At 64.6% G+C, this 26447-nt stretch overlaps 5 protein-coding genes across 5 annotated transcripts; 2 read left to right on the top strand and 3 right to left on the bottom strand.

The window, feature by feature from the left end:
* Positions 1-98: 98 nt before the first annotated feature.
* Positions 99-5888, bottom strand: RETSAT (retinol saturase). Its single transcript, XM_054289183.1, has 11 exons — positions 5630-5888; positions 5181-5363; positions 4273-4517; positions 3609-3810; positions 3106-3303; positions 2904-3023; positions 1936-2074; positions 1712-1821; positions 1293-1459; positions 628-787; positions 99-263 (listed from the first exon to the last, which is right to left on the bottom strand). The coding sequence occupies exons 1-11, from the start codon at positions 5802-5804 to the stop codon at positions 118-120; spliced, it is 1845 nt and encodes a 614-aa protein (XP_054145158.1). The 5' UTR covers positions 5805-5888; the 3' UTR covers positions 99-117.
* Positions 5803-12770, top strand: ELMOD3 (ELMO domain containing 3). The gene is given in 15 exon segments (XM_054289150.1): positions 5803-5948; positions 6455-6544; positions 6659-6734; positions 6736-6864; positions 7119-7188; positions 7481-7543; positions 7736-7827; positions 7933-8056; positions 8731-8853; positions 9423-9553; positions 10020-10096; positions 10577-10704; positions 11141-11297; positions 11438-11488; positions 12512-12770. Coding segments are annotated over 15 exon segments (1716 nt in total).
* Positions 12771-13136: 366 nt separating this feature from the next.
* On the top strand, positions 13137-20812 carry GPAT2 (glycerol-3-phosphate acyltransferase 2, mitochondrial). The gene is made up of 21 exons (XM_054289180.1): positions 13137-13268; positions 13824-13940; positions 14016-14089; positions 14912-15022; positions 15121-15249; positions 15895-15994; positions 16130-16263; positions 16339-16438; positions 16512-16718; positions 16924-17034; positions 18005-18090; positions 18182-18276; positions 18391-18461; positions 18545-18794; positions 19275-19423; positions 19505-19582; positions 19981-20112; positions 20186-20306; positions 20390-20440; positions 20540-20595; positions 20672-20812. Exons 1-21 carry the CDS (start codon positions 13254-13256, stop codon positions 20786-20788), a joined length of 2304 nt encoding a protein of 767 aa, XP_054145155.1. The 5' UTR covers positions 13137-13253; the 3' UTR covers positions 20789-20812.
* Positions 20813-20839: 27 nt separating this feature from the next.
* Positions 20840-22630, bottom strand: LOC128945432 (fumarylacetoacetate hydrolase domain-containing protein 2-like). Its single transcript, XM_054289201.1, has 7 exons — positions 22433-22630; positions 21784-22000; positions 21643-21702; positions 21380-21542; positions 21179-21287; positions 21024-21111; positions 20840-20948 (listed from the first exon to the last, which is right to left on the bottom strand). Exons 1-7 carry the CDS (start codon positions 22609-22611, stop codon positions 20886-20888), a joined length of 879 nt encoding a protein of 292 aa, XP_054145176.1. The 5' UTR covers positions 22612-22630; the 3' UTR covers positions 20840-20885.
* A 1087-nt stretch (positions 22631-23717) lies between these two features.
* LOC128945434 (calsenilin-like) lies at positions 23718-26290 on the bottom strand. The gene is made up of 8 exons (XM_054289203.1): positions 26188-26290; positions 24905-25029; positions 24760-24829; positions 24608-24678; positions 24271-24378; positions 24098-24193; positions 23947-24009; positions 23718-23833 (listed from the first exon to the last, which is right to left on the bottom strand). Exons 1-8 carry the CDS (start codon positions 26288-26290, stop codon positions 23786-23788), a joined length of 684 nt encoding a protein of 227 aa, XP_054145178.1. The 3' UTR covers positions 23718-23785.
* Positions 26291-26447: the final 157 nt, after the last annotated feature.

Below are 26447 nucleotides of genomic sequence, written 5' to 3' on the forward strand. Positions count from 1 at the left end.
CGGATGAAATCCCTCAGCTTGGCACAGAGACGGGTCTGCTACAGGTGTGTGGCAGGTGAGGGTGAGCTGGGGTGCAGTGCTGGGGAGCAGGGGCCCTGCTGGGGGGGATGGCAGCCTTTAGTCTCCCTTCTTGGCGCTGGCGGCCTGCAGGCGCATCTTCAGCCGCGCCATGTCCGCGTACAGGTTGCGCTTGAGGATGGCGCTGGCGCAGATGAGGGCTCCCTGCAGGGCCCCCATGAAGCCCCCCAGGCACAAATCCTGCCCTGCAAGGAGGGAGCAGCAATGAGGTCCCCTGAGAGCAGCCCTCAGTCCCCACTCCGTCCCAGCCAGCATCAATGGGGGTTTGGGCATCACCTTCCAGCTGCCCCGCGCCGTCCCTGGGCTCTGAACCACAACCCCTTCCCTTGTGTGCAACAGGGGATCCCCACCGTGCCCTGGGCAGGGGACAGCCCCCAGAGCTGGGGGAGCACAGCCTTCCCTCCTCCCCTGGAACTCTGCTTTTCCAGGCGTTATCCCACTGCCCCACAGCGGCTCTTTGCTTTGCTCCATTTCAGGATTGCGGGTTTTCCCACCCCGTCCCGCTCCCCCGGAGCTGTCCTGCTCTGAGGACCCCGGTGGCCCTGTCACCTGTCAGGTAGAGGTTGGGCACGGCCGTGTCTGCCCGCACGGTGGCAATGGCCTCGGCCTGCAGCCGGGGGATGCCGTGGTCAACGCCGTAGAACTCGCCATGGGGACTGGCAATGTAGTGCTGGTTGGTGAGGGGAGTGCCACCGGACAGGTACTCGATCTGTGGGGACAGGGACAGGGACACAGTGAGTGCTGGTTGGTGAGGGGAGTGCCGCCAGACAGGTACTCGATCTGTGGGGACAGAGACAGGGACAGGGACACAGTGAGTGCTGGTTGGTCAGGGGAGTGCCGCCGGACAGGTACTCGATCTGTGGGGACAGGGACAGGGACACAGTGAGTGCTGGTTGGTGAGGGGAGTGCCGCCAGACAGGTACTCGATCTGTGGGGACAGAGACAGGGACAGGGTGGTCATCCTGGGATGGTCACCGAGGTCTGCCCAGGCTGGATGGGGATTGGAGCAAGCTGGTCTGGTGGAAGGTGTCCCTGCTCATGACGGCTGGAACTGGATGAGCTTTAACGTCTTTTCCAACCCAAACCATTCCATGACTCCACAGTCATTGGGTAGGTAGAGGGGAGGACCCCTGAACCCGAGTTTGGGACTCCCGAATCTGAGTTTAGGACCCCTGAATCTGAGTTTGGGACCCCTGAACCTCACGTTTCCTCACCCGGCCCTCGATGCGAGGGTAGAGCTTGTAGACGGTCTGCATGATGGCATCCACAAAAGTCTTCTTCAGGTCCTCGTAGTCATCCCCCCTCTTGTGGACCTGCTTGTCCTTCCACTCCTCGAACCACTCGTACCTGGCGAAGGTGACGATGGCCAGCGTGGATTTACCTGCAGGAGGACAAGGCTGGGGTGCTTGTCCCTCTGCCCACCCTCATCCCACCCTGTCACTGCCCCAAACCCAGGGGATGTCCCCAGATCCTTGGGGTTCCCTGTCCTTCATCCAGGTGCATTCCATGAGCCCCCCATGCTCAGCAGCTTTGCCCATGGATGGCTGAGTGGAAACTCCTTATTTGGGATCACCAAACCCCATCAGGAGTTTTGAAACCCCTCACAAGCGTTTGTGGCCAGTGTCAGCCTCACCTGGGTGCCTCATTTCCCAGGTGGGGTCCTTGGCTGATGGCGAGGTGACATAGATCAAGGGGATGTTGTTGGCAGCTTCTTCTCTGGGTAAAGCCAGGTAGCGCTGCATGCTGCAGGAGAGGGAAGGGCTGAGCAGGGGCTCGGGGCACAGCTCCCTGAGTCACTGCCCAGGAATCCATCTCCTCACGATCAGCCAAGCACATCCGAGGCGAAGCCAAACCTACATTCCATCCAGGTCGTGCCCGGGGAACATGTAGTAGTTGGTGGCCTCCAGCCCCAGCTCCTCCCTGGAGCCGCTGAGGCCGACAAAGACGGTGAAGCCGCCCTCGCCAGGGGCCAGCATGTGGAGCTGGGACTGGATCTCTGCAGCGTGGGGGAAAAGGGGGGCAATTAGGGGGGAAATCAGGCTTTTCTAGGATTCCTAGATACAGAGAAGTGGTTTCTCCAATCCTGGTGCTTTCCCACAAACCCTGACCCTTCCCACCCACACAAAGCATCCCCTTTCCACCCAACTGTGACCCTTCCACCCACCTGTGACCCTTCCACCTGGCTGTCACCCTTCCACCTGGCTGTCACCCTTCCACCTGTGACCCTTCCACCCACCTGTGACCCTTCCACCTGGCTGTCACCCTTTCACCTGGCTGTCACCCTTCCACCTGTGACCCTTCCACCCACCTGTGACCCTTCCACCTGGCTGTCACCCTTCCACCTGTGACCCTTCCACCCACCTGTGACCCTTCCACCTGGCTGTCACCCTTCCACCTGGCTGTCACCCTTCCACCTGTGACCCTTCCACCCACCTGTGACCCTTCCACCTGGCTGTCACCCTTCCACCTGACTGTGCCCTTCCACGCAATGTGACCCGTCTACCCGATTGTGCCCCTTCCCAAGCACCTCTGTCCCCTTCCCCTCATCCCTGCCCCTTCCAGAAGATCTTCTAGGACATTCTACCAACTCCCAAGAATTTCGGGGCCCTGCACTGCATATTTTAGAGAATCCCCGCACCAAACCACAGCCAGTTTGGGGCAGTGAATTTAAGCAGAACGAAACCCCCGTGGAGAAAGGAGCGGCCGGGGCCGGGTTTGCAGGGCTTGGCACGGGAGCGCCGGGGGGTTCGCGGTGTTAATTGGTAAATCGGCTTTGCCGCGGGGCTCAGCGCGGCATTAGCGCCGTAACCCCGGCGGAGCCGCACCCGGCAGAGCCCGCGCCTCCGCCGGCAGCAGCCGCTCGTAGGTGTTGAAGATGCCGGCATCCGAAATGACCACGGGAGCGAAGATTTCCACCGAGTCCTGGCCTTTCCTGACGCTCACACCTGGCGGGGGAATCCAGAGGGGGCAGAATGAGGCGCTGGTGGAAGGAACCCCCTTTGGGAGCGCCCCGAGCCCGGCGCTCACCGCAGGCTCTGCCCTGCGCGTCCAGCAGGATCCTCTGCACCGGCGCCTTCCCAAAGACGTTTCCTCCGGCGCTGCGGATCACGGGGATGGTGTGGAAGGCGATTTCCCCCGCGCCGCCCTTGGGGTACCAGGCGCCGTGCAGGAAATGGTTCACCAGGATGCTGTGCATGGAGAAGCTGGCCTTGGAGGGGAGCACGCCTGGGAAAAGGGGTGGGTGTGGGCACATCATGGGCTTGGAGCTTGTCCTAAGTGTTTTAGGATAAGGAACACTTTGTACATCGCCTTGTACAGCAATGATGTCAGCCCATGGGGAAGATGAGCAATGCAGAGGGAAAGAGATGGAGATGAGCAATGGGGACAGGTCACCTGACAGGGACTTGGGGACGAGGATGCTGGCGAAGCAACCACCAGAATAATCATGCAAACCTTCCAAAAAAGGGGTTCTTACCTTTTTCCTGTTTCTAAAGGGTTTAACGTCACCCCAGGGCCTCCTGGTCACCTACCATAGGTGGGGAAGATGTAGCTGAGGACAGCCCGGAGCTCGGGGTTGGGGGTGAGACCATCCACCACCTCCTTGACGCTGCGTGAGGCCAGCTGGGAGAAGGAGCAGAGCCGTGGGAGCAGCCTGGAGCAGATCAGGAGCTTGGCCAGGAACCTGGGGAGCATCTTCAGGATGCTCAGCAGCACAACCCCACGGCCGGCGCTCTGCAGGGACAAACAGGGGCTCAGACACACTGCTAACTGCTGCAAAGCAGTTTTTACCCTTAAATTCACCGCTGGGCAGCTGTGGGCAAGGGCAGTGAGTACTGGCTCCCTCAAAAACCTTCCCTCAAAAAGCTTCCCTCAAAAACCTCCTTCAAGAGAACCTTATGCCAAAAAGCTTCCCCATCGAAACTCCTCCAGAGAGCTCCTCCCCAAAAACTTCCCCAAAAAATTGGTTCTTGAGAAAAGCTTCCTCAAACACCTCTGCCCCAACTCCTTAAAGAACTTCTTTAAAGAAATCTCCCCCAAAACATCTGTGATGCTGCATTTTTGAGGCAGAAAGGGGCGATTTTGCCCGATTTTGAGACTGGTGTGTTTCCCAGCGCTTTTGGGGTGAGGCCATCGTTCCCGGGGCTCCCCTCGTTGTGTGACCCCCAGACCCGGGCTCCCCTGGTGTCACCCCACCTTCACCAACCGCTGGAACTCATCGATGGCCGCGGCCTCCCCGGGGAACTGCTCCTTCAGCCTCTGGAAATATTCCCTCTTCCCAGAGTGGATGTGGAAGGTCTTGCCAGAGCCCTGGGGGTCCCCCAGAACCACGGCATCGTAGGTGGCCGGCAGTGGGGCCCACTCCAGCTGCCCATCTGTCAGCTGGTCCACCAGGAACCGCATCAGGGAGCCCTCCTGCATCTGCCCCACATAGTGGATCCCTAAAATAGACATTTTTTCCTTTATTTTCCTCTTTTTTTCTTTATTTTCCTCTTTTTCCCTTTATTTTCACCTCTTTTTTCTTTCATTTTCCCGCCCCAGGATGCACCAAACCCACCTCTCATTTATCCATCCCCACCCCACCAGCTCCCCGTGGAAGGGAAAGGGAAAATCGGGGATACACCTGCCTCCCAGCTGGGGTGAATGGCACTGACCACAGTGGTTTTATCTGGTAATTCTGAGTTTTGTTACACTTAGCTATCCATCTCTGCTGTAAATAATCAATCCTGGAGATTCAGGGACACGCAGAGCTGGACTTTGTCTCACCACGAGAAGTTTTCCGGCAAGAAATGTCCTGAGGTGACATTCCCCATGCTGGGAGCCACACAGGGGCCTTGGTGTCCAGCACCCAGAGGGTTTTGGGGTGAAAAGCCGGAGAATGGGTTGTGTAACACGAAGAGGGTGGGAATGGGCTGTGTAACACGAAGAGGGGAGCTCCCGCACAGCTGTGGGGAATTTGGGGGTTTGGTATTTGGGGGTTTTGGGGCGAAGAGCAGCAGAATGGTTTGTGTAACAGGGTCGGTGTGCAGGGGAGCTCCCACCCTGAGGGTATCCCCTGCCCCTCCCCGGGCCCCGGGGGGATTCGGGGGCCCCGAACACGGTACCGGTGTCGAACTCGAAGCCCTTCTCGGTGAAGGTGTGGCAGCAGCCGCCCAGCTTGCCGTGCTGCTCCAGCACCAGCACCCGCCAGCCCGCCTTGGCCAGCAGCGCCGCGGCCGCCAGCCCGCCGATGCCGCTGCCCACCACGATGGCATCGAGCTCCGGCGGCACCTTGTCCGCCGAGAACACTGCGGGACACGGCGGCGTCACCGGGGCGTCCCCGCGGCTCCGGGGACCCCGGAACCGCCGGGAGAGGGGGGGACACTGGGGGGACAACAACACCCTGGGGGGGTCCGTGACACCGGGGTGACAGTGCCAGCCCGGGGGACGTCGCTCCGGGAAGTTAATGGCAGCCCGGAGGGGTCCCGTCCCGGGGACGATCCACCCGGCGCTGGCGATGCCGCCCCGGGTCTGACCCCGCCCGGGGGCCTCGGTGGCCCCGGGGGTCCCGTACCTGTCTTGACGACGGTCCTGCGCACGGCCTTGTCGGTGACGAGCGGGCCGGGCGGGCGGCGGCTGTCGGTGGCGAAGGGGTTGCGGCTGCCCGAGCCCCGCAGGAGCACGAGCGAGAGGAGGGCGAGGAGGAGGAGGAGAAGGGCGGCGAGGAAGAGCAGCGCCTGCAGCCACATGGTGCCGCGGGAGCCGCGCTGTGCCGGGAGCCGGGAACGGCGGCACGAACGGGAACGGCGGGCACGGGGGTGGCTCCGGCACGGGGCGGGGGGACCGCGGGGAGGAGCGAGGGCGGGCACTGGGAGCCGGGACCGGGAAGTGGCGTTGGGCACCGGGAACTGATCCTGGGCACTGGGAATTGAGACTGCGCACTGGGAACTGGGACTGGGCACCGGGAACTGGGACCGGGAAGTGGCATTGGGCACCGGGAGCTGGTTCTGGGCACCGGGAGCTGGTCCTGAGCACTGGGAACTGGGACTGGGCACCGGGAGCTGGGGCTGGGCACCGGGAGCGGGGAAGTGGCATTGGGCACCGGGAGCTAGGACTGGGAAGTGAGAGCTGACACTGGGCACCAGGAGCTGGCACTGAGATCTGGCGACACCGGGAGCTGGCACTGGCATTCTGGGAGCTGGGACTGGCACTGGGCGGTGGCACTGGTGTCGCCAGGTCCGGTCGCCCCTCTGCAGGCTCCGGGAGCCCCAAGTCCCATTCCGGCCACCGGCCCCGTTCCAGCTCCGCCGCTTGGGCCCCGCCCCGCCCCACCCATTTCCGCCCCGCCCCACCCATTTCCGCCCCGCCCCGCCCCACCTATTTTCGCCCCGCCCACCAGGCCACGCCTTCGCCCCGTGCGCCTCCGTTTCCGCGTCGCGCGGTGCACGCCGGGAATTGTAGTCCCGCGCGCCATCTCTAGCGGGCGGAGGTGCGGACTACAGCTCCCGGCGTGCAGCGAGGCTGCGCCTGCGCAGTGAGGCGGCCTCGGGCTGGGGGAGCTGAGGGGTCAGAGAGGCTGGAACGAGACCGGGTCTGGAACGAGCCTGGAACGGACTCCTGAGGGGCTGAGCGGGCTGGGACGGGCTCCTGAGGGGGTGTCAGTTGCCGGGACGCCCCCGTTGCCACCAGCCCTTCTCTCCCGCAGGCCATGAGCGGCGCCGCGGGCTGGGAGCGGCCGGAGGAATGGCCACAGGAGCGGCCGGAGGAGCGGCAGCGCGTGGTGCCCCCGGCAAGTCCCGTCCCGAGCGTGTCCGGCCGGAGCCCCCCCAGCCGAGACCCGCGGGACCCCCACCTCAGGGGTGCCAGCCTTCTCTTCCCCTCCTTGCTCCATTTCTGCCGTTACAACCACATAAAGTCCTCCTGAGGGTGCAGACCCTCCCTGAAGGGGCCTGAGCCGGGGGCCTCGGGGGCTGTTCCCTGGGGGAAAGCTTGGGATTGGGGTGGGCCGGAGTTTGGGGTCTGCCGCGGGGGTGACGCTGTGTTTGTTCCCTCTGTCCCCTCAGATTGCAGCTCTGGGGCAGGGAGGCGTCCTGCAGGAGCTGGTGCTCGCAGACGGGCAGCCCCCAGCGCCTGGTGAGCTTTTCCGGCTTCCCTTGGATCGGTCCTGGCGTTTCCTGGTGGGAAAGTCACCTGCGAGCCCCAGGGATCAAGCAGGGGAGATGTCTCGGTCAAATATCAGTCTGGTCGCAGATCATTCCCCAAACTCACCCCAGACAAACCTTGTGGGGTGGCTCCGGTTGGGATTTTCCTTGCAAAAGAGGAAACTCAGCCCCAGGGTGTCCCGAGCGGGGCTGGGGGCTGAGGGAAGCCCCCCAGTCCGTGCCTGCCCCCCAGATGTGATTCCGGCACCCCTTCCCTCGGGCAGGGATCAGCGAGGAGCAGCGCCAGGCCCAGGAGGAGTGGGAGGCTCTGGAAGAGATCCAGTCAGGTACTGGGACTAACGGGGAAGGGGGAAGGGAGCCGCGGATGGATGGGGGCGTTATTTGGGATGGAGGGGAGGGAGATGGCGGCCGGTTCCTTTTTCCCTTTGTTCCCCACGGCTTCCTTCTCCTGGAGCCGGGGTTAATTCGGGGTGAAATCAGGGCTCCGTGGGTCTGACCCTCTCCCTGCCTCCCTGCAGGGTTGGGGGGCACCTCGGGCGCGGCCCCCCCTCCGATTTCCTTCTCGGAGGCGCTGCAGCACTTCCAGAGCGCGGAGCTGCCCTGCAGCCGGGTACGGCCGGGCTCCGGCCCCGCTCCTCGCCGGCAGAGGGGCGCCGGCCCCTGCCCCGCCCCGGGCCGCGTCCCTGAGCGCTCCGGGCTCCTCTCTCTCCCGCAGGGCTCGGCCCGGGCCCCGGCGCGCCGCGGCGTCCTGGCCGCCCTGCTGCGCTGCCTGCGCGGGCCGCCCCGGCTGCGCCCGCAGCTCCGCGGCGAGCAGGAGCTGGCGCTGGCCATGGCACAGTGTGAGTGGCCCCGGGGTGCCCTTGGTGCCCCGCTGCATCCCATCCCGCTCCCCACGGGCGCAGCTCCGGCTCCACGGCCCTTCTGCCCCTCGGTGCAACGGGGTGGGAATCACCCGCTCCCTTGGCGTGAGGGGACACAGCTCTGGCCCCACGGCCCTTCTGCCCCTCAGTGCAGGGGCAACGGGGTGGGAATCAGCCGCTCCCTTGGCGTGAGGGGGTACACACACATGGGAACCCTGGGTCTATGGGTCTGGGGGGAGAGTGGCCTTTTCTGGGCACCGAGGGGGTTCTGAAGGTGCAAAGCTGTGCTTTTTAGGTGCTGTGAGGGTGAGGCTTTGTTTTGGGCACTGAGGGATATTTTCTGGGTTTTCTAGGGTGTTGAGGGGTGAGTTTGGGGTCTTTTGAGCACCAGGAGGCATCTTTTGGGTGCTGAGAGGTGGTTTTGAGAAATGAGGGGGATGTTTAGGGTGCCATGGGGCATGGGTTTGGCTGCTGAGGGTTTTACAGTGCCAAGGGGCGTTTTTAGGTAATGAGATTTTTTTGGAGGACATGAGGTGTTTTTTAGGCGCCAGTGAATGATTCTGGGGGCCAGGGGGTGTTGTTGGGGCACTGAGGGATTGGTCACAGACGCCAGGAGTGTTGTGAGCAGCCGGGTGCCGGCTCCCTCCCTGCAGGTGCCCTGGATGACTCGGAGCGGGTGCACATGCGGATCCTGCAGACCATCTACCGGCAACTGACGCGCTCCAGGCTGGGCTGCCCGCGCTACGGGGCACACTGGGAGGAGCTGGGCTTCCAGGGTAGGGCAGGGAGCAGCCCTCTGCCTGGGGGCATCCCCAAAATCCATCCAGACCTCCCCTGGAACCTGCCCGTTCCATCCCAGCTCCCTCAGGCACTCCCTGTGCTCCAGAGCCAGCCCCACTGGCCTCCCTTGGGCATCTCCAGCACCTCAGTGTCCTCCTTGGACCCCAAAACTGACGCCAGGCTTTGATCACCCCGATCCTCCCACTCCATATCCCTACAAAGTTCCCAGGGGCACTCTCAGTCCTTTTGTCCATGGAAGAATTGAATTAAACCAAACTGGCCCCAGTACGAGATCTGGACTGGTTGGCAGGGTCACCCCAGTACCACGTTCCTAAAAAAGCTGGTAATTCCTGGAGGGATGTGGGAGTGGTGGGGTGGGGCAGGGGCTGGTTAATGCCCGGGTGATGGCTCCATCAGGGAAATTGCTGCAAGCTTTCCCTCAGGAAAGGGGATTCCAGGATTGTTGGGCCCTGGAGGTGCAGTGACAGGGAGTGCAGGGAATAAACAGCCCACGGAGGTGGGAAGGGGGCAGAGGGTGACTCCAGGCTGTCCCTCACCCTGCCAGGTGCAGATCCTGGCACTGACCTGCGTGGGACAGGAATGCTGGGGCTGATGCAGATCCTGTTCTTTGTCCTGGATTCCCGGACGCTGCCGCTGGCACGGGAGATCTTCCAGCTCTCCCAGCATGAAACCCAGGCATGACCTTACCCCCACCCCGACAGGGGGTCTCCTTGTAATTCTCAATGCTCTGGGAAGGGGAAGAACCAAAACCTTCTCTTCTGAGTTTTTTTGGGATGCTGAACCACCTTGTCCTCATGAGGGGAAGAAGGTGGTGCCCAAGGGCCCCGATCCAGGCTGCAGCAGAGCTGTATTTATGCTGGGAATGGGATTTTAGGGGTTTGATACTGGCTTGGAGCAGGATAAACATGCTGGAGAGTTGGGCAACAGGAAAATGGGAGTGAGTAGAGACATTTTAGTCCGGGTTTAAGCCTGGGTACAAGATAGGCTCAGCCCTCAGCATCCATCCAAGCCTGGGTCTGTAGGGCTGTTGTCCCAGGGCATGGATAGCACGGATGCATGGATGCAGTGTCAAAGGGCCAGAGGGGGGAGGAGGGTTTTCCAGCTGAGCTTCCTTAACGCTGGGATTGTGGTTGTTTTCCAGAATTTTCCCTTCTGCATCATGTCTGTGAACATCACCCGGATCGTGATCCAGGCGCTGCAGGAGGAGCGGCTCTCCCGGTGAGCAGGGCTGGGTTTGGGGTCTCAGGCTGCATCCCGGGCTGTTCCCCTGCCCAGGAGGTGGCTGTAATAATAACTAGAGGGCACTCCATTTCTTCATGCAGAAAAGCCATTTCTTTATTCACATAACTCATTTTACACAGTTTTCACATGTCTCATGTGTAACTCCTGTTGGCTGGTAGTTTTCTTGCTAATCAATTAGTTGGTTAAAAAGTGCCTGTGTGTGTAAGACTCTCTCCATCTACAAATGTTTACACTTAGTGGATTCTCATGGGGCAGATCAATTTTTATGGAAGTGCAGATTTCTATTTCTCTCCAAGAGTAGGTGCCTGTGTTAACAGACTCTTCATTCCCAACGCTGTTCTGCATGGGAACTTCCAACCTATCGCTAGCTTAGCTACACCAGCAGGGCCTAAACCCCATTTTTAAGGACTTTTCCAGTAGTTGGAGCTGTCAGAAATGTCTGTGCTCCCCCTGCAGGGAGTGCAACCGGCGGCAGCAGGTGATCGCGGTGCTCAACGACCTCTACGCCGCCGCCTTCCTGCGCCTCTCCCGCCTCTGGGAGCAGCAGCACGGCACCGTGGCCAACGCTGGCTTCTTCCTCAAGGGTTTGTCTGCACGGCTGCTCCTTCCCCTGCCCGCGGACACTCCCAGTTTAATCCCCACGCTGAGCTTTTTCCGGTTTTCCCTGTCCCGGGGTGGTTTTCCTCACATTTTCCACCCCAGGGGGATGCTCAAGGTGGATGACATGTGGGACAGTCCCTGCTGGGCGCCATGGCTTAGCCGCTGTCCACGAATTACTTACTCCAGAGAGGAATGCTGTCAGTGGGAGCAGTGTATCCCCCAGAAATCAGGGTCCAGCTTCACCCCATCTCCCCTGCACCCCAATTTTAGGGTGCTCAGGCTGGCACTGTGTTCCCTCCTCCCAAGGAAAGCACCAGCATGCCCTTTCCCAAGGGAAAATGACAGGACACCAGATGTTTTGGACCCTTGGCACCATCCAGGCCTGCTCCCCTCAGCCTTTTCCCCCTCTGCCCTTTCCAGAGCTGGAGTTATCCACCAAAAAGAAGCCGAGGCAGCTGCTGAAATCCCTGGAAGCCTACCTGAGCCGTGGCCTTCGGCCTCCCTCCCCTCCCTCCTCCCAGATCCACTTCAGCAGCATTTGTGACCCTGGCGTGGAGCTGGAGGGGGACGCCTGACTGCTCTGGCACGGAGTGGGACCCGCACAGGGAACTGTGCTGGTGGATCAGCCCTTGGAGGGACACACACGGGTGTCCCCCTGGTTTGGGGGCTCGGGAAGGGCCAGGAGAGGCCTCAGAGCCGGGATTTTGCCTGCTCCAGGTGGAATTTTCTGGAAGCAAAGGAGGAGGAGGTGGTGGAGCAGGGGATTCCGTGAGCCACCCAGCCTGCTGCTGGGATAGTCCCTGTCCCCACCCCAAATCCAGGGTCCCACCTGGGTGCTGACCCTGCCCAGGCGGAGCTGGAAGGTGGTGCTGGGTCCCTGGGTCCCATCCCAGCCCCAGCAGCGCCAGGAATGGGTGACCCCCACTTTGGGGGGCTGTGTCAGACCCCCAGGGTCACTGTGGGCTGTCAGCACCCAAAAAAGTTATTAAAGGGGGAGACGAGGGATCTGGTGGGAAAGAGAGTTTTGGGTTTGCCACTGGACTCTGTGTCTGGGGGAAGGAAAGGCGGGCTGGGGTGCCCAGAGTCACTTTGGGGCGGAAAAGGTGCTCTGGAGGAGGGAAACGAGGGTTGAGAGCTCCAAGGAGGAGGGGAAGGGTTATTCCCTCTGGGAGCTCAGGGCCAGTGCTTGGGAATATCCCCAGGCCCCTAAAATGGGGAACAGCAGCCCCTAAAGCCCAGATCTGGGGAGAAATGAGGGGTTTGGAGAAGTGGGAGCTGGGGCAGAGTGGAACGTTGTGGCCCCAGCCCCCCTGAGAGGGCGATGGTTCCCAGGGGCTGGGAATGCTCCTGGATGGAGAAAAAAATAAAATAAATGGAGAAAAAAAGAGCCTGGAGTTGGGGTTTGCTGTCTTGATCTTGAATTGTTGGGGAAATTGGGGGGGGAATCGTTTTCAGGTGTTTTGGGGGAACAAAGAGCAGTCTTGCACCTGTGGGAACACATTTGGGAGTGGTGTCTGAGATCTGGGATAAGGGGGGGGATAGAAAAGATGAGAGAAAAGGTAAAAGGGTGGTACAAAAGGAGAATAAAACCAAAGAGACAAGAAAAAAGGAGGGAAAAAAGAAATGGAAAGGACAAGGAAAAAACTAGGAAGATGAGGAAAAAAGAGACAAGAAGGGAAAGAGGCTCCGCCACCCTTTTCTTTGTTAGTTTGTTGTTTGTTTGCCTTTTTCATCTTTCCCCCCCCTCCTTTCTCTTTTTTTTTTTCCCCTTTTCCCGGGGTGGTCCCGGAGGTGCGAGGCCCCCGCCCCTCCGCAGCTCAACCGGGGCCGCTTTGGCCTCTCCAGGCCGCTGCACCCCGTGGGCTCGGAGCCGTGGGACGGACAGAGCTGGGGACGGGGCTGGTGGCCCCGGGGTGGTGGGGACCGGGACCGGGGTGGTGGGACCGGCCCTGGGGGCACCGGGACCGGGACGGGCCGGGAGCGGCGGCGGGGCAGGCGCGGTGTCCGCAGCGGTGCTGGGGAGCCCGGGGTGACGGGGACCCAGGGGTGACGGGGACCCAGGGGTGACGAGGACCCAGGGGTGACGGGGCGCCCCCCGGGGCCACCGGGGCTGGGCTGACCCGGGCCGGTTCCGCCGGGGCCGGGCCCGGTTCCGGCCGGGCCGCCCGGGGGCGGAGCGGAGCCGGGCCGGAGCGCGGGGCCTGCGGTGAGCGGGGCCGGGGCCGTGACCCAAAGGCCGCGGGGGCGGTGGGGCCGAGACCCCCGGGCTGGGCAGAGACCCCAGGGCTGGGCAGAGACCGCGGGCTGGGCCGAGCGGGGCCGGGGCCGGGGCCGGGGGACCCCGAGGGGCTGCGGGGCTGTGCGGGGGAGCTGCCCCCACACCTGGGCCTGGCGTGGGCAGGGGCAAATCCTGAAATCCTGCTGGGAATGTGGGGTGAGTAACGCCTCAAACACCCCCAGTTCCATAGGAATTTGTTTGTGTCTGCAGGGCTTTTCCCAGGACCCTCGATCAGAGCCAGGACCTCGAGCAGCCATGACACCCCCCAGGGTATGTGACACCGCACTCTGTGCCACCATCCTGCCCCTCAGGAATCCCCTCCAGATCATACCAGGGTCTCCTCATTTTCCCCTTCATTTTTTAGGAAATAGGATTTGTTAGCCCCACTCCTCAGAAAGGGAAGGGGGATCCCAATTTGGGGGCCAAGGAATTGGAACCCCAGTGTTGCAGGGCACCCCCTGACCCTGGAGGTGGGAATGGAAAGGGCTGGTGAGGGGTCTGGGGTCTCCCCAGATCCCACTGAGCCCCCTCAGGCCCACATTTCCCAGCTGATCCCACTGGATCCGGGTTAATCCCACCGGATCTGTGTCTGTGAGGGAGGGAAAACCCAGTGCCAGGGCGCTGATCCCCCAGAACCAGGTTAATTCCCCTGCATCCAGGTTGATCCAGGTCCCCACCAAAAGTGCCACCAGCTTGTCCCAGCTAAAATTCCCTTATTATTTCCATTACTCATCAAACCCCCCTCATCACAAGCGTATTTTGGGGTGTATCCCCCCACATTTGGCGTTCCCAGGCGCCCTTTCCCATTTTCCTTCCCCTGCTCAGACCCAGCCGTGGCTCGTCCCCTCGTGCCCCGAGCTGGACATGTGCATCCCCTTCCTGGGCAAGTACCACCGGCCGGTTTCGGGGCGCTCCTGCCAGACCTGCACGCCCAGGAGCTGGGTAGGAGAGCCAGTCTGGGGTCCCGGGGCGCCGGGGGTCTGCTCCTGCGCGGGCTGATCCCGTTTTCCCTGCCAGGATGGATTCTACCCCGAGGAGCTGGCCCCGCTGGGGCTCCGCGACGCCAGCCGCCCGACGGAGGCGGACACGCGGTGAGCGGCGAGGGGCTCTGTGTCCTGCACAAACACTGTTCCCCCCATGTTTCACCAAAATGCCTGTGGGAACCCCTCTCCACCCTCCACTGTTCCTCGTTATCACAAACTGAGCTCCTTAATTGGTTTTGGGAGGCTGGAAGTGATGGCTCCGAGGGTTTGGGCTGTGCTGCAGTTGTCGGATTGGGGATTTGGGGTCGTGCTTTTATTTGGAGTCGTGGTGGGAAGGATGGGGGGGTGGAGGGTTGTTCTTCTCTCTGGTTCGCAGGGAAAAGGGAAAACAGGCACTTCCCCCTAGAAGGAAAAATACCAGGAAAGGCAAAATTGTGGTTATCCCCCCTTTGCCTCTGGGCAGGAGCAATTTCCAGGTATTTTCATTTTTGAGGTGCCAGATTGCTTTAAATCCACTCCCCTTTAGGGAGTAATCCCTGGATTATCCATTTTTTGCTTTTCTCCTTCCCAAGTCGGGTCGTTATCCTCCATTCAGTTCCAAATGTTCCCAGCTTCAGCTTTGGAATCCATTGGGATCACAGGGAATGCAGTTCCCCTGTCCCACTCCAGCCCTTCCTGCATGCTCTGGGATGTCCCCAAGCTCCCTCCCACCCTGCCCTCAGCGCAGATTTGGGGATAGATTGGGAAATTTCTGCAGTTTGGGAATCTTAGCTTTGAATCCCAGTTTTCCTTCCTGCTGGGCAGCCTGAAGCACCAATTCCCCGGTGCCTCAACATTTCCAGCTGTGAAATGGGAGAAATGTCCTGAATCTGTCAGAGAGGCAGCCGGGGTGGCTCTGATCCCCAGCATGTCACCGTGTGTCCCCTCCAGGTTCCGGGGCTGGCTGGTCAGGAGGGTCTGTGGCTTCCTGGCAGCCTGGGAGTGGGAAATCCCAGCAGAGAGCCCCGGGGAGCTCCTGCAGCGGATCTGCAGCAGCAGGAGGTGGGTGGGGGCAGCTGGAGGGTCCCTTTGGAGCCCAGCGGGGCTCCCTGCACCCCAACACGGGGTGCTGGGGGCTCGCCCTGCCCTGCTCTGCCCAGGGTGCAGGATGCTGCCTCCAGCCCGGAGCCTGGCCCCCGAGGGGATGAGGGGTCCCAGCAGAGCTGCAAGGAGGAGATCTGCCAGATCCTGGGGGAAGTCCAGGCCCCACTGTCCCCCCTGCTGCTGAGGTCAGGGGCCTGAGGGGAAATTCTCTGGGGGATGGAGGCAGATCCCTCTGGGGGGATGCACAAGGATCCATTGGGTGGGTTCCTGGGATTGGTTTTGGGGTGTTCTGGGATTTTGAGGGGATGCACATGGATTCATTGAGTGGTTTCCTGCGATCCTTCTGGGGGATGTGCTGGCATATTTCAGGAGATATTTTGGGGTCCTTTGGCTGGCTGCCCTCAGGGTCCTCTCTAGCTCCTGGGGCCGTTCCCCCAGTTCCTTCTGAGGAGCTGGAGTGGGAAAATCCAAACCCCTCAGGAGGGAGGGAAGCAGAGAAAACTTTCCTTTTCCCTTTCCCATCCCATCCCTGACTGCAGGAAATCCGGGGCTTCATTCCTTGTCTGACCAGTGGGAGTAAAGAGTACTTTTGAGGCATTAAAGGGCAGGTATTCCCCATGGAATGAGAGCATTTGGGGATCCCAAAGTGGGGCAGGAAGATGGAGGGAGTGCAGGATTCCCAGTGGCAGCTCTGGTTGCCAGTGGAAAGGAGGATGTTTCCACACACACAGCCTTTCACGTGTGATAAACTGGGAGTTTTGAGCAGGGATTTTGGGGGTTTGGGGCTGCCCTGTCCCTGGCAGGGTTCCTCACTGCCATTTTTCCCGCAGGCTGTGCCACTGGCTGCTCCCCAAGCTCCTGACGCGAGTGTTCCTGAGCGTGCAGCTGCACCGGGCGCAGCTGGAGATGGTGCTGCGAGCTGCCAGGACGGTAGGGAGCCCGGGCTGGGCCCTCCCCAGCCCTGGAACACCGGGCATTCACCCCAGGATGCCCCTGGAATGCCGGGCATTCACCCCGGGATGCCCCTGAAACGCCGGGCATTCACCCCGGGACCCCTCCCTGCAGCCCGAGGTGCCGCTGGTGTTCCTGTGCAGCCACCAGTCCCCGCTGGACGGGCCCCTGCTGTCCTTCCTGCTGCTGTCCCAGGGCGTGGGGCTGCCCAGGGTGGCCGTGAGCACCAGGACCAGCCCTCGCCTGAGGTGAGGCGGCACCGGGGGCGCTCCCAGAGCATCCCGGGCCGCGCAGGGGTGCCCACGGCGTCCTTCCCTCGCCAGGTCCCTGCTCCAGCGCCTGGGAGGGATTTTCCTGCCTTCAGGCTTGGCCCCGCCGTGGGGCGAGCGGGACGAGGGGCTCCCCGGGGCCGTGCTGGACGCGGTAGGTGCTGTGAACGCCCCCGGAGCGCTCGGGGAGGCGCTGGCAGCCCCCGGCAGCCCCGGTGTCTCCCCAGTACGTGCAGGAGGTGCTGCGGAGCCGCCGGCCCCTGGTGCTGTTCCTGGAGGAGCCGTCGGCGTTCGCGCGGCTGGCGGAACCTGCCCGGCGCTGGCTGCCGCGCCTGCTGCGGGCGCTGCGCGACGGCGCCGTGCCCGACGCGCTGCTGGTGCCCGTGGGCATCGCCTACGACCTGGCTCCGGGCGGGCTGCAGCGGCGGGCAGCGGTGAGAGCAGGGCTCGGGGGGGCAGCGGCGCTCCCCACATCCCTGGCACTGCCCGGGGAGCAGCGTTCCCAAACCCCTGGGACACGCTGCTCCCTCCATCCCTGGGGAGATCCCTGGGGAGAGGCATGGCCCGGATCTCCGGGGCATCCCTGGGGCTGGCATCCCCCCAATGTGCCACTGACCCCTGGGTGCCCTGTCCTGGCAGCCCCCGGAGCCCCTGGGGCTGGGCTCGTGTCTGCGGGCAGCGTTCCAGGCCCTGTGCTGCCGGCACCATGGCTTTGCCCGCGTGGATTTCTCTCAGCCCTTCTCCCTGCGGGTACGGCATCGCAGGGATGCATCCCCTGCACCCATCCCCTGCACCCATCCCCTGCATGCATCCCCTGCGCCCATCCCCTGCATCATCCCCTGCATGCATCCCCTGCGCCCATCCCCTGCATCATCCCCTGCACGCATCCCCTGCACCCATCCCCTGCACGCATCCCCTGCGCCCATCCCCTGCACGCATCCCCTGCACCCATCCCCTGCGCCCATCCCCTGCATCATCCCCTGCGCCCATCCCCTGCACCCATCCCCTGCATCATCCCCTGCGCCCATCCCCTGCACCCATCCCCTGCACGCATCCCCTGCACGCATCCCCTGCATCATCCCCTGCGCCCATCCCCTGCGCCCATCCCCTGCGCCCATCCCCTGCACGCATCCCCTGCATGCATCCCCTGCGCCCATCCCCTGCATCATCCCCTGCGCCCATCCCCTGCACCCATCCCCTGCATGCATCCCCTGCATGCATCCCCTGCGCCCATCCCCTGCACGCATCCCCTGCATCATCCCCTGCGCCCATCCCCTGCACCCATCCCCTGCATCCATCCCCTGCATCATCCCCTGCACCCATCCCCTGCATCATCCCCTGCGCCCATCCCCTGCGCCCATCCCCTGCACCCATCCCCTGCGCCCATCCCCTGCATCATCCCCTGCACCCATCCCCTGCATGCATCCCCTGCATCATCCCCTGCACCCATCCCCTGCATGCATCCCCTGCATCATCCCCTGCGCCCATCCCCTGCACCCATCCCCTGCATCCATCCCCTGCATCATCCCCTGCGCCCATCCCCTGCATCCATCCCCCCCTGGGAGACCCTTCCTGGGGTGTTGGTGGGCTTTGGGCTGTCTGGGGGAACCAGGAATCCATGCTGGGGGTGTCTGTGCTGCTCCCAGCCCTGGGGATGCAGGGTGAGCTCCTGCTGCTGAGGGCTGGGAGCGCCCACAGGCTCCTCCGTGCTCATCCCCAGGAGTTTGTGGACAACAACCTGGTGGGGCCCATGCTCAGAGGGAGTCCCCCGGAGCAGCTGCTGCTTCCCACCATCCTGGGCAGGGGGTGAGGAGCTGAGCCCTTGGGGGCAGCGTTCCCCTTGCCCCTGGATCTCTGCCCCCGGCTCTCTCCTCACCCTCTCATCCCGACTGCCCAGCCCGCTGGATGTGGGGAGCGTGGGGAATTCGGGCCCCGCTTCGGGGACAGAAGAGGAGATTTTGGTGACAGCGCTGGGGCTGCACGCGCTGAGCGGTGAGGAGGGGGCTGGGGGGTCCCTGCATCCCTTGGGATGGCATTCCCTGCTCGGGAATGGGGGGCAGGTTAATAAATCCCCCCTGGATGACGAGGGCCTCTCTCCCACTGCAGATTCCAGAGCCTGCTCTGCTGTCACGGCCGTGGGAATCACCGCGGCGCTGCTGCTGCACCGCTACCAGGAGGTGGGAGAGGGGTTCCATGGGATCCCCCATTCCCTGAGAGCAGCCAGCATTCCCAGTGAGGATCCCCTCTCCCCCGTGCCCAGGTGGTGCTGCTGCCCCAGCTCATGTGGGATTTCTCCAAGCTGCTGGAGCAACTGCTGCTGCGGGGCCGGGCCGTGAGCTGCTCGGGGCGGCTGCGGGTGCTGCTGCTGCACAGCCTGCGCCTGCTGCCGCCCCTGCAGCCCCTGCAGCCCCCCCTGCGCCTGCTGCAGCCCCCCCGCGCCTCGGCCCGGGCACGGCTGGCACAGCTGGCGGGGGGCGTCCGGCACCAGCTGGCCGGGGAGGCCGTGGGCGGTGAGCGGGGACACCGGAGTGGGGACAGGGGACAGCGGGGAGCAGGGATGGTGTGGGAATGGGGGACACCGGAGTGGGGTCAGGGGACAGCGGGGGGCAGGGATGGTGTGGGAATGGGGGACACCGGAGTGGGGACAGGGGACAGCAGGGGGCAGGGATGGTGTGGGAATGGGGGACACCGGAGTGGGGACAGGGGACAGCAGTGACACCGGGAAGGGGTGGTGGCTGCAGTCTGAGGAGCACCAGGGGTGTTGTTTATGTCGTGGGGCTCAGTGACATTGGGATTTGGGACAGCAGGGTTGGTGATGCCAGGGAGGTTGGTGACACTGGGGATTCAGTGCCACCAGGGTAAGGGGCACTGGGGAAATGGGGCATGCAGGGCATTATTGACACTGGGGATGGGGGCACTGGGGATGCCAGGGCTCAGGGGCACTGGGGTGCTCGGTGACTCCGGGACCGGTGCCAGCCCTGTGCCCTCAGCCTGTGCCATCCGTGCCCTGGTGCTGGAGATGCTGCCCGTCCTGGGGCCGCCCTCCAGCCTCACCAAGATCGTGCTGAGCCGGGACGAGCTGCTCCACAAGATCCTGGAGCTGCTGCAGCTGCTGCCCCCCACCCTGCTGGGGCTCCAGGTGGGGACACGGGGCTGGGCTGTCCCCCCAGTCCTGCTGGGGACACACGGGTGGCCTGTCACCCCTGTGCTGTGTCCCCAGCCCTGCCGGCCTCCTGACTGCCACAGCCTGGACGTCCTGGACAAGCTCATCCTCGGGGGGCTGCTGGAGGAGGAGGTGGTGGGTGACCCCCGGGGGCTGTCAGGGGGCACAGGGGCAGGGTGGCTGCCGGGGGGGTGACACCGCTGTCCCTCCATGGGGCACAGGGGCAGGGTGGCTGCCGGGGGGGTGACACCACTGTCCCTCCATGGGGCACAGGGGCAGGGTGGCTGCCAGGGGAAGTGACGTTGCTGTCCCCCCGTGGGGCACAGGGGCAGGGGGATGGCACCGCTGTCCCTCCATGGGGCACAGGGGCAGGGTGGCTGCCAGGGGAGGTGACATTGCTGTCCCTCCATGGGGCACAGGGGCAGGGGGATGGCAGGGGGATGGCACTGCTGTCCCCCCGTGGGGCACAAGGGCAGGGGGATGGCATTGCTGTCCCCCCGTGGGGCACGGGGGTGGCACCGCTGTCCCCGCAGGCCGAGGAGGAGCGCTGGGGCTGCGATGTGGCCCCGCGGCGCCTCGGGCGGGGACAGTCCCTGGGCTTCTTCACGGATGACAGCAACAGCGACAGCGAGCTGGAGCTCGGCGTGCCCAAGCAGTGCTACAAGGTACTGGGGTGTCCCGCTATTGGGGGGCTACGGGAGGGCGGTGTCCCCCAAACGTGGCCCTGCCACCCCACAGCTCCGCGGGCCCCATGGCTTCCCCGGCTTCCTGCTCTTCCTGTGCCGCCTGCTGAGCCCCGTGCTGCAGACCTACGGCCGCGCCGTGCAGTTCCTGCAGAGACCCCCCTGGCCGCAGCCCGGTAGGACCCCCCGGCCTGGGGAACCCCCCGGGACGCCCTGGGGACACTGAGGCACGGGATCTGACCCCCCCTCCCCACTGCAGAGCAGGACTACGTGGAGGCGCTGCTGGAATTCCTGGCCGAGGACGAGGATGGTGAGTCAAGGCGAGGGTCTGGCTTTAGTGCCCCCCAAACCAGGCTGAGGGTCCTTCAGAGGTGGCATTGGGGGTTCCCTGGGATCTCTCTCCCCACAGGGTATCCCGACAGGAGCCTGGCCCTGAGCTCCCTGCAGAGTTTCAAGGACATGGGGGTAAGCACAGCTCCCCCAGCCCCCAGCATTGCTGCTGCCTCCCTCCCTCCCCTCCTGACCTCCCTGTGCCCCCCAGGTGCTGGAGGAGCTGCAGACCCCCGCGGGACCCGCCCTGCAGCTCTCCCAGCCTTTCCAGTCTGCCTCCAGCCGGGAGAAGCTGGCAGCCTTCATCCAGCAGTTCACGCAGCTGTAGCCCCCAGAGCCCCCAGACCCATAAACGCAGAGAGCAGAGGCTTTTGTGGATTTATTGACCCACGGGGGGGAGGTGGGTCCGGGGCTCCTCTCCGCCGTCACACCACCCTGTTGCAGATGGTGCCCAGCTCCTCAATCTCACACTGCACCTCGTCACCAGGCTGCAAGGGGGGACACGGTGGCACCTGTCCCCACTGGGGTCCCCGAGTCCCCCCCGAGCCCCCATTTCCCCTCACCTTGAGGAAAACGGGCGGTTTGCGAAAGACCCCCACTCCCGCAGGGGTCCCCGTCAGCAGGACGTCCCCAGGGACGAGTGTCACAAACCTGGGGGCACGGGGGGGGTCAGCTGTGGCTCCCGGGGCTCTGGGGGTCCCCAGGCCCCCGTTCCTACCGGGACACCCAGGCCACGAGCGCGGGCACCCCGAAGATGAGGTGCCGGGTGCTGCTGTCCTGCATGCGCTGCCCGTTGACGCTGCAGTGGATCCAGAGGTTGTGCACATCTGCGGGGGACACGGGGGACACGGGGACGGTGCCACCGTGCCCCCACCGCGGGGGCAAACACGGGGAGCGCGGTCCCGCGTCCCTGCCGCACCTGGCACCGCCTCCCTGGTGACAATGGCCGGCCCCAGGGGACAGAAGGTGTCGAAGGTCTTGCCCAGCAGCCACTGCCGCCCGTTGCGCCGCATCTGCCAGTCCCGGGCGCTCACGTCGTTGGCCACGGTGTAACCCAGCACGTGCTCCAGGGCCGCCGACTCCTGGGGACAGCGGGGACACTCAGGGGGGACACTGCCAGGGAGGGGACAGTCACGGGGGACACGGCCGGGGGGTCCCGAGGCACGGAGGGGCCGGGGGTACCTCGATGTGCCGCCCCCTCTTCCCGATGACCGCGGCCAGCTCCACCTCCCAGTCCAGCTCCTGCGGGGACAGAGGGGCTGGGAGCGCCATCCCGGGGGGCCGTCCCCGTTGGGGGGCACCGGGGGCACACCGGGTACCCACGCTGGTGTCCTGGGGGTGCACGATGTCATCGAAGGGCCCGGCGATGGCGCTGGGGAACTTGCTGAAGATGAGGGGCTCCCGGGGCACCTTGGCCGCCTGCTCGCGGCAGTGGTCGTGGTAGTTGAGCCCCACGCAGATCACCTTCTGGGGGTCCCCCACGGGCGCCAGCAGCCGCGCAGCCCCCCGGGACACGCGGTGCTGCCCCGACTGCAGCGCCCTGCGGGGACACGGGGGGCGTTTGGGGCACCCCCGATGGGGGGACGCGCTTTGGGGGGCTCCAGGAGGGCCTGCTGTGGTTTAGGGACTCCTTTTGGCCCCCACGTTGGGGTCAGGCTCTCTTGGGGGTCACACATCATGGGGAGGGGATCACTCACGGTTTGGAGTGCCCCCCACCTTTTTGGGGGGTCAGCTGTTGGGGTGACCCACTTTGGGGTCATCCAAAGCACCACGCAGATTTGGGTGGCCACTCCTGGGGGGATCCATGAGGATTCACCCCCGTTTTGGGGCTCCCTCTCCTTTTGGGGGCTCCTCCATCGCTGGAAGTCAGCCACCTTTGGGGGTCCCCCATCTTTGGGGATCGCCCACCTTCTTTGGGGTCACTTTTGGGGGTCCCCCACCTTCTCTGGGGGTGCCCGTTGGCCTCACGCACCTCTGGGCGAGCTCCAGCCCGCGGGGGCCGATCTCCAGGAACTCCCGCATGGACCGGGGCAGGTCGGGCTCGGCCGCGCTCAGATCCACCAGGTCCCCCCCGGGCGCCTCCTCCAGCCCGAGCCGGGGCCCCCCGCCCGCGGCGCCCCGGAACCGCACCAGGCGCAGCGCCCCGCGCATCGCCTGCGGCACCGGCCCGGTGAATCCCGGCCCCGGGATGGATCCCCGGAACCCCCGCAGCCCCGGGGACGCGCTCCCGGTCCCCCCAGCCCCGATTCCCTCCGTCCCAGGGATCCCCCTGGTTCTGCCCAAACCCGGACCCCGGAGATTCCCCCCGTTTCTCACACACTCAGTCCGATCCCCCAGCCCCGAGTCCCACAGAGCCCCGATCCCGGGGATCCCCACGTTTATCCCACAGAGCCCGGATCCCGGGGATCCTCCCCCCGTTCCCGGGCATTCCCCCGTTTCCAGATCCCCCCGTTCCCATGGATCCCCCCAGCTCCAGACCCCCGCGTTCCCGGGCATTCCCCCCGATCCCGGACATTTCCCCGTTTTTAGGGATTCTCCCCCGCCCTCCATTCCCGGGGGTCTCACACACCGCTCCTCCCCCGCTCCGCCAGGGGGCGCTGCGGGCCCCGCCCCGTCACGTGGCACGTCAAGGTCGCCGCACCGGGGCCCCGCCCCCTTCGGGCCGCCCAATGGGAGCGCACAGGGGGCGGGACCAGGGTTTCCATGAGAGCCAATGAGAGGAGAGATCTGAGGGGCGGGGCCGCGGGACCGGGAACGAGAACGGGACCGGGACCGGGAATTGGAGAGGGACCGGGACCGGGACCAGGAATGGGAATGGGAGACGTACGGGGAACGGGACAGGGACTGGGAATGGGAGACGGGACCGGCCACGGGCAGGGCCCGAGAGCAGGACAGGGACCCCCGGGACCCCGCGCGTCCCTCCCGTCGCCCTTGACTCCATTTCAGCGCTAAGTCGTCACCGTTTGGTTTATTTATAAAATCCCCCTCCCCACGCTGCTGGAGCAGGGGCTGTGCTTTGGGTCGGGGTCTGGGGGCTCCATCTCACGGCTGCCCTGTGGACACCCCCACAGCCGGGCTCCCATCTCGAGGGTCCCCAAGTCCCTGGGGTGGGTTTGGGCTGTCCCTGCACCGCCAAGGGGGGGGGTCCGTGTCTAGGGGGGCTCAGCCCCCCAAAATGGGTCAGTCTGGGGTGGCAGCACCGTCCTTGTCCTTGTCCTTGTCCTTGTCCTTGTCCTTGTCCTGTCCCGTCTCTGGGAGCCACATGCTGGACTTCTCCTGCCTCTGGTTCGTCTGAAACAGCAGAAAAGCTCCGCGGGAGCAGGGTCTAGAGCACGCTGTGGAAGATCTGCATGGAGCTCATGATGTCCTTGTCCTGGCGAGGAGAGAGCAGAGACCCCGTGTGCCCCTTCTCTCGTCACCCTTTTGCCATCTCCCTCCTGTCCCGGATGAGGAGGATGAGGATGGTGCCCCCGGAGCCCCCCTCACCTCCTGGCAGGCGGCCAGGAACTCCTCGAAGGTCACCACGCCGTCCCCGTTCCTGTCCATCTTCTGCAAGGGAGGGCCGGGGCTCAGCGGGGCTCAGCGGCCCCGGGGACACCTTGGGGACACCTTGGGGACACCTTGGGGACATTCTCACCTGGAAGAAGAGCTCCACGTGCTGTGCGGGCGCGCTGTGCCCCGCGGCGGGCTGGCCCATCATGGCATAGATGGACTTCATGATCTCCAGCATGTCCTGGGGGGGACACAGGGCGCTGGCAGCCCCCGCCCGCCCGTCCCCGCCCCGCCACCCCCGCTGTCCCCCAGTGTCACCTCCTTGCTGATGCAGCCGTCCTTGTTCACGTCGTAGAGGTCGAACGTCCACCTGAGCTTCTGCTGCTCCGTGCCCCGCAGCAGCACCGAGAGCCCCACGGCGAAATCCTGCCCGCATGGGGGGCGGCGGGAGGGACCCTCACCCACCCTGGCCCGCCCTGACCCGCCCTGACCCCGGCCCGCCGCCGCCCCATCGATCCCGGCCGCCCCGGGGATTGCAGCCCTATTGATCCCGTTATTTTTACCCGGCCACAGCCGGGAGGAGGAGGAGGAGGAGGAAGGAGGAGGATGTGATGAATCACGGCGCTGGCGCGGCCGTTCCCCCCGGAATTCCCACCTGGAAGCACAGAGCCCCGTTGCGGTCCGCGTCGAAGGCGTCGAACAAGAAGTGCGCGTAGGAGCTGGCGTCTGCGGGAACGGGACCGTGACCCCCGGTACCGCCCCGGTACCGCTCCCGGTACCGCCCCGGCCCCCGGGACCCCCACTCACCGCCGCGCGGGAAGAAGCGCGAGTAGATGAGCGTGAAGGTCTCCTCGTCCACGAGCCCGCTCGGACACTCCTGCCGGGCAGCGGCGCCGTGACCCCGGGGCCCCGCGGGCTTGGGGGGGCTCGGGGCTCGGGACCCCCGACTCACGTTCTTGAAGCCTCGGTAGAGGGACTGCAGCTCGCTCTTGGTGAACTTGGTGCGGGCCAGGAGCTGCTCCAGCCCCTCGGGCGGGTGCCGCGCCGTCGGCAGCTCCACGTCGGGATCGCCGCTGTCTGCGGGGAGACCCGGGGCGGAGACCCCCTTAGGGACCCCCCAAACCTGGGCAGAGACCCCCTTAGGGACCCCCCTGCACCCCAAACCCGGGGCAAAAACCCCCTTAGGGACGCCCTTAGAGACCCCAAAACCACCCCTGGCAAAGACTCCCTTAGGGACCCCCTTAGGGACCCCATATGGGACCCCCTTTCCCCCCGGACTCTCCCCCGCAGCCCCGGAGCTCCCCGGGGCCCCGCGGGTGTCGGTCCCGGGGCTTTCCCCGCGCTCCCGGGGCTCCGAACGTTCCCGAGCCGCCTCTTGGCCGCCCGGCCCGGCGCGAGGTAATTAATAAATGATGCTTCATTAATAATTCCCGCTCGGGAAGCCCCTGCGGGGCCCTTCAGCAATTTTGGGATGGGCTTGGGAGCCCCAAACGTTCCCAGGGCTGTCGGGGGGGGGGGGGTGTGAGGGGTCTCGGGGGACCTGGGGGGGCTTTGGGGGTCCCTGTGTCCAATCTCAGGGGGGTTGGGGGTCCCTGTGTCCAATCTCAGGGGGGTTTGGGGGTCCCTGTGTCCAATCTCAGGGGCATTGGGGGTCCCTGTGTCCAATCTCAGGGGCTTTGGGGGTCCCTGTGTCCCATCTCAGGGGGGTTTGGGGGTCCCTGTGTCCAATCTCAGGGGCATTGGGGGTCCCTGTGTCCCATCTCAGGGGGTTTGGGGTCCCTGTGTCCAATCTCAGGGGGTTTGGGGTCACTGTGGGGTCGTTACCCCCACCTCGGGGGGCTCGTTGGGGTCAGCGCCAGCTCGGAGCCCTCCCGGCCCTCCTTGGGAAGGTTTGGGGGTCACCGGGGGTCCCCATTGCCCATTCCTGGGGGTTAAAGGGGCGAGGGAGAGCTCTGGGGTGGGGGTCCCATTTCCCCCCGGGTATTTGGGGTGGGGGTCCCCATTCCCGGGTGTTTGGGGATGCTCTGGGGATCCCCCCAGGCCAGGGCACTTCAGGGGGTTTGGGGGCTCTGCCCGCTCCCCCCCAGCCCCAAATCCTCATCGTTCCCCCCAGACCCTCCCGAGGGGACCCCAGCCCCAAACCCGGCCCTGCTCCGGGAGGTCACGGGGCAGTGGGGCCGAGCCGTCATTAATTCATTAATCAGCGCTAATTGGGGCTCGGGGAGCGGGGGGTACCTTCGGCAGAGATGGGCTCCAGGATGCCGAACTGCTTGAGCACGGCGATGAAGAGGAGGATGACCACGGCCACGGCGCACAGCTCCATGCCCTGGATGCCCATGGCCCCGGGGGCTCGGGGGGCTCCGGGGGTCCCCCAACCCTGCGGGGCTCCTGCGGCAGCGCGGGGCGGGTGCTGCCCGTGCCCGTCCTGCCCTCCTCCCCTCCCCTCTTCCTCCTCCTCCTCCTCCTCCTCCCCTGGCACCCTGCCCCCCGCCCCG

Source organism: Melozone crissalis, unplaced genomic scaffold, assembly GCF_028551555.1.
Source record: "Melozone crissalis strain CALT ecotype California unplaced genomic scaffold, PUWL_Pcris_2 ptg000064l_1, whole genome shotgun sequence".
Classification (NCBI taxonomy): domain Eukaryota; kingdom Metazoa; phylum Chordata; class Aves; order Passeriformes; family Passerellidae; genus Melozone; species Melozone crissalis.